Source organism: Nelumbo nucifera, chromosome 3, assembly GCF_055504915.1.
Source record: "Nelumbo nucifera cultivar China Antique chromosome 3, China Antique-T2T, whole genome shotgun sequence".
NCBI lineage: Eukaryota > Viridiplantae > Streptophyta > Magnoliopsida > Proteales > Nelumbonaceae > Nelumbo > Nelumbo nucifera.
In genome coordinates, this window is record NC_142651.1 from 8,716,644 (window position 1) to 8,722,553 (window position 5,910).

A 5,910-nucleotide genomic window follows, 5' to 3' on the forward strand; every position below is an offset into this window, starting at 1 on the left:
ATGATTCATTAAACGCAACGGTGAAAGGAAAAAACACCAAAATGCGAAACAGGAAACACCCTGACCTGAGCGTGACAAACATTTGTCTTCTTGAATGAAACGAAGATTCCAATATGTGAGTTTGGGTAGACCAAGAAAGGAAAGGACAGTGGACACGCAGCTTCTTCTCCTTTTCTTCTTCTTCTCCTCCTGTTTTTCCGCGTGAGCTTTAAGCGGCAGAAAGCCCAGAACCAGGCATTCTTGGGATTAGCCTCCTACCCACTGCTTATTTAACAACCTTGCTCGGCGACTCGGCGTTCCGATTTCCGACGCCTCTCTCTCTCTCTCTGCTTCCATATACGAGAGTAAGACCGAAAAAGAGATGGGAGGGATTTTTAGTTCGAGCAGAAGGAGAGGAGACGAAGGCGAAGACAAAGGCGAAGACGAGTTCGAGACGGCGCTATCAAAGGCAAAGAAACTCGTTTCATCCACTCCCGTCGTCATCTTCAGGTTCCATTCTTTCCTCCTTCCTTTTTTTTCCTTCTCTTCTTTCTTTCTTTTTTTTTTAACTTCACGGTGATGTCCAACATTTTTTTTTTCTTTGTGATTACCGCGTAGGTATCCGTGCCTGCTCGGACCGGTCATAGATTTTAACTTCTCTAATTCTTTTCTGTCGATTGGAGGGTTTTGCTTTTATTAGAACAAAATCCGTTGGAATTGTCTATGCCGAGTTTGTTTATTGGTACCTTCGAACTTCGATGTTACAGTCAGGATCAGGAACCCCTTCTGGTGGATTAGTTTAAATTCCTGCTTATTGTTTGATCTCTATTTCTCTTACACTTTTTCTTTGGAGTTCTTTTCTTAGTTTCTCTTACACTTCTTCTCTCCTACCCAAGTAACAAACTTGGCTATTCTCTTATACAATTAGCATTATTCCGCAAAATCTGTTATTGAACTACCCCCACAAGCAACTTACCTTCTCATTTTCTCTTTCTGGTATCGTTCCCTAATACGATATCATTTACTTGGCTATTCCAAATCCAAATTCAAAAGGCGTTTAGAAATCTGGACAACTCCGTATTTCATTTGACTCATTAACCATGGATATTAATGTAATGCTATGTGCGTTCATTTGGTTTGAGGAAGGGGAGAAGGAATATGTGTAACAAAATAAAATCCAATCAACTGGGGCATTCCAATCTAATCAAGTGAGTAACAAGACGGAAATGATTTCCAATGGTTGGCTTTTGCTTGGCATGGGCAGCCCTGATATTGTGGTCAACCTAGCTTGTTAACAATAAATCGAGGAAGAACCAAGGAGGAAAATATACACAAATATGTCTATACTAATATATAATTAGCAGGGAGACGGTGATGTGCTCTCCTTATGACTTTTTCATTTGTTTAAAATCCTCTCTCCTCCCACGTTTTCTCTTCCATTCCAAAACCATTTTCCTTAAAATCCTCTCTCCAACTTTCTCTCAGCCAGAAACCCGTCCTTTAAATCGGTCTTTTGTGTTTTTGAGTTTTTGTTAGTCATGCCTATGCACTTGTATAATTGCACGGGCTCTCCTGCTAGTATTGTATTATGGGAAAAGACAAAGAGGTTACCTCCATATTCATGGTAAAGCCCTTCCTTCTTGAGATTCTGTTTTGCTTCACCACAGAAGCTGATACACTAGTTTAATTGTTGGCTGCTTAGATCCCCTTCTCTTCCCAAGGGAGGGGATAATAGTTGGAGGTTCACCACTCTTCCCTAATTTGTCTTGAAACTTCACTGATCAAGGAGTAAATGGTGGAAGCTCACTACTGTATTCAGAGGAAGCTCACCTCTCAAAGAAAGTGAGAACTAGAATGCTAAAATAAGTTGATGCAATAGCTACATTTGAGAAGTTCTTTGGAGTTAACAATGAATAGGCATGGATAAATTCTTATTTTTATGACATTTCTTCAAGTTTAGGTGGACGTTGCCTGAGATCAATCTTCTAATGTTAAATTGACTATTCTACTGACAAAAGGTTTTAATGTCTTAGTGCATAATCAGGTTTTGCTTGAGGTGTGTCATATGGGATATGATATCCCCATCTCCTTCATGTATCAGTTTAACATATCATGTACTTTGTTTTGTCCATGCATACTGCATAAATATTCCTTCTGCACTAGAGTCTTGGATTCCATATTAGTACGGAAGGGGAAAGGATCTCCATTTCTTCTTGGCTTTTTCTTCATTTCTAAGATGTCTTTCTTTTAAGTGAATCCCTAGTTTCCTGGAGAACTTTCCAAGTTGTTGATCCAAATTTCTATTGTTTGTTTGCAGTAAGACCTACTGTGTTTATTGCCAGAGGGTTAAGAAGTTGCTTTCACAGCTAGGAGCAAGTCACAAGGTCATAGAATTGGATGTGGAAAGTGAGTGTATTTCTTTAATTATTGATGAGTGTCTCGTTTTCATCGCTATTGTGTTTTCATTTTTCTACACTATGTCCTAGAACATCCCCTTGGATCATGTTGGACACCTTAAACCATAAGTTATGAGATCCAGCATGGGCATGACAGCATTAAAATAATGATGAAAAGCTAAGGGGGTGTCCTCCAACATGAGTATTTGCTTTTCTTGTTTAAAAATATGCCACATAAGCAAATTATCAAAAAAAATATGCCACATAAGCAGGAAAAAAAACAAAACACTTTTCTCCAATATTTATTTTCTCAAAACAAAGTGAAAGCATTTTTCAGTTTAATTCAGAACATTAACCTTGTTTGATGCTTTCAGAAAAAGAAAATCATGTTTTCACTTCCATGAGGCTGATATGGGTTACCATACAACCAATAACATGTTTTCTGTATTTTTGTTTTAAGAATCATTTTATTTTTTCAAATCAGATGTGGGACCTTTGTTTTTGGTATTGACAACTAAAAAAATCACATTGAGAAACAGACCCTAAATATGCAAGTATATACAGATTTTTCATGCACATCTTATGTTTTAAAAAAGCCTGAAAGTATAATTTCCACAGCCACATGCACATACATGAACATATCCAGTATATACTGAAAAAAGAAAGAAAAATAATTGCCTTGAGAGCCTGCAGGTTATTAACATTACTTTGGGAGACAGTTTTTAATACCAATCTACATATGACCTTAAGTTGCTTTGTTGGAAGTTGGAACTGCCAACTGCTTGAGTATGCTACTTGAAGGAAATTCTTGCAGAATACACCCGTGAACCTGTGATATTCTTCCCTTTTTCCTTTCTTCTTTTTAATGATATAATTCCACAGTATTGGTGATCAGGAGGGGCTTAAATATATCACACGGACTAAATGCATCAAAGAGCACAAGAGAGTGTAGCAAATGACTTCGAAATTGTGTTGGCACAACTTTTGAGACACTCTTAATTAATATCAAGACAAAATTCTGATTTTCTTGGAACTGTCAACCATACAAGAACGCTCTAACAATTGCTGATGCCCCACTGTAGCAAGAAACTTCTAAGTATTTGGGTCACCTTTGCTTGATCCACACGGATAGTGGGGGGCTAATCTATACATCTTTCCCAATTCGAAAGGAGACAAACATTTTTAAGTTTTAGCCCTTCTCTTCATATATAGGGGACATTTCAGGCTTGGAGGCACAGGACCCATGCATGGGTCTGGGTCCCATAAATTGCCAGTTGTCCCATGTTTGAAGAATTTAGATCCACCTTTGAATGGTAATAAACTAATTACAACTATTATGCCAAGATTAGCCCAGTCAAATGAATTTTAGTCAGACCATCCAACATCAAGAGCCTAATTTTCTGTTTAGTTGTTCTCCTAGGCAGGATCCATCTGATGATGGGTCCCGATTCTCAAAACATGGGGCAGCTGACAAGCCATGGGGTCCCAGAACCATAGAGGCCCTGTACTCTAAGTTGCAAGATTTAGCCTTAGACAAAAAGATATGTTTGGACTGGTGTGTGCTTCTAGATGTTAAGGTAAACAGTTTTTGTTTGTACTTATTTTACCTATTATGATGTGAAGGAGATGGAGGTGAAATTCAGTCAGCGCTGGCAGAGTGGGCTGGACAGAGGACTGTCCCCAATGTGTTCATCGGTGGAAATCACATCGGCGGCTGTGACAGTAGGGCAATCCACTCATCCAACCATGTCGTTTATCATTCAGTTCACAAATTTATTTGTTTGTTGTTTGCACCCGTTAATTGAATTCTTGGATTTCTGGTGATTACAGTGGTCATGGCAAAGCACAAGGAAGGGAAGCTCTTATCTTTGCTTACGGATGCTGGTGCGATCGGTAATAAGTCCTCTCATATGTAAATGAATTAAAGCGAGGAGTTACTGTAGTACTACATTTGGTTCCGCATTCGTGTACAACTTTTCTTCTGATACAATTATAACAAACCTACTTAGAGTTTGTGAAATTGTCTTTCCATTATTTGGCAGGGAGTGATTTGGGCAGATACTTTGGACTTATTTGTCATAACTTTCTTTGTCTTAATTTGGCGGGTTTTTACATTTTTATAAAATAGATTGGATGTGCCAAATCAGTGCAAACCATTCTCTTTTAGCCACGCAAGGTTTGCCCTGATGCCGAATGTTACAATTAGGGGTGTCAATTGGACTGGATTTGGTCCAATCCGATCCAGTCCAATGTGAGTCCATTATAAATGGACCAGGTAATCCAATCCAATGAATGTTTTGGACCAATTTGGACCAGTCCAATTCAATATCTGGACCGTCCAATCTGTTCAAATTCATTTTGATTTAGATTGGTTTCAACTCAAACTCAGTCTATTGACACATATATTCTTATCTTTTATCAATGGACCAGACATTGGCTTAATCCAATCCAGTCCAATATAAATTTGTTAGGCGGACCAGGTCCAATCCAAAACCGGTCCATTGACACTCTTAATTACAATAAGAGAATTACAAAGGCAAATACATGGGGAGATATTTCGCTGGATTGGCTCTGGTTGAGGTTGGGCTCTATTGAAGCCCAACACGATGTCTCAAAACCTCAACCCTGGCCTGAGCCTAATCTAATAATGTTCACAACGATTCTTAGTCCTGACCTGTTTAATACACAAAGTTGGGGGTATTCAGATATATAGATCAACATGAATATGACAATCATTTTTTAAACAGGAACATGACCTGTTTAATACACATGTAACATGATATGATCCATGATTAGCCTATTTAAAATATACATTAAATAAATTTTAATAATAAAATAAACATTCAATCATTCATTACATAAATTAATCCATAAAATTATTCAATGTCATTCTTACCTAGTATAGTAATACTTCACCCAAATATAACTTGAAATGTTGGGTCATTAACAGATCATTAATGGGTTAATCCTAAATTGACATGTTTATTAATCCTATGAAATGTCAATATGATTTTGACACAAGCATAATTAAGATAAACCAAAAACTATTGATTTCATGTGGTACTTGATCATATTTGTATCGTGTCAAATATTAATTCTACGTCGAGATCGATTTGATCAGGTTGGATTGTAATTGGAACTGACCAAATTTATAAATGCATACATGAATACACTATCATACTTATGCTGACACACATATCACGCATGAGAGTAATACAAGGCCTAAGACCTCAGGTTGTGATGAGGTTGAGATTTTTCAATCCTAACCCTAACCCTAACCCAAATTTCAACCCTTCCCCCCGGTCTGGTTGGATTGATTTGGGTTCGGTTTAGCCCAACCAAAGTTGTGGCTGAAATATGGGCAAGTTCTCTTTAAGCAGAGGTGGGCCTCATAAGACCTTTGGTCTGTAATCTGCTAAACCAGTAAGAGAACTTTGCGTACCCCTCAAAAAGATGGCACGGTTTCATGTTTTTCTTATTCTCCATTAATCCAAATTTCTACGACCAATGTTTAAGATATTGGAATGTATTGATG

At 37.8% G+C, this 5,910-nt stretch overlaps 1 protein-coding gene across 1 annotated transcript; it reads left to right on the forward strand.

The window, feature by feature from the left end:
• Window positions 1-4,447, forward strand: LOC104593157 (glutaredoxin-like). The gene is made up of 4 exons (XM_010252878.2): window positions 1-489; window positions 2,297-2,385; window positions 3,999-4,097; window positions 4,206-4,447. The coding sequence occupies exons 1-4, from the start codon at window positions 362-364 to the stop codon at window positions 4,289-4,291; spliced, it is 402 nt and encodes a 133-aa protein (XP_010251180.1). The 5' UTR covers window positions 1-361; the 3' UTR covers window positions 4,292-4,447.
• The last annotated feature ends 1,463 nt before the right edge of the window (window positions 4,448-5,910 follow it).

Bases quoted from the DNA above. Each gene is read 5' to 3' on its own strand.
- LOC104593157 (XM_010252878.2), top strand. From the start codon at position 362: ATGGGAGGGATTTTTAGTTCGAGCAGAAGGAGAGGAGACGAAGGCGAA. The intron at 490-2,296 runs GTTCCATTCTTT...GTTTGTTTGCAG, and splicing joins ACTCCCGTCGTCATCTTCAG to TAAGACCTACTGTGTTTATT. The intron at 4,098-4,205 runs GTAGGGCAATCC...TGGTGATTACAG, and splicing joins TCACATCGGCGGCTGTGACA to TGGTCATGGCAAAGCACAAG.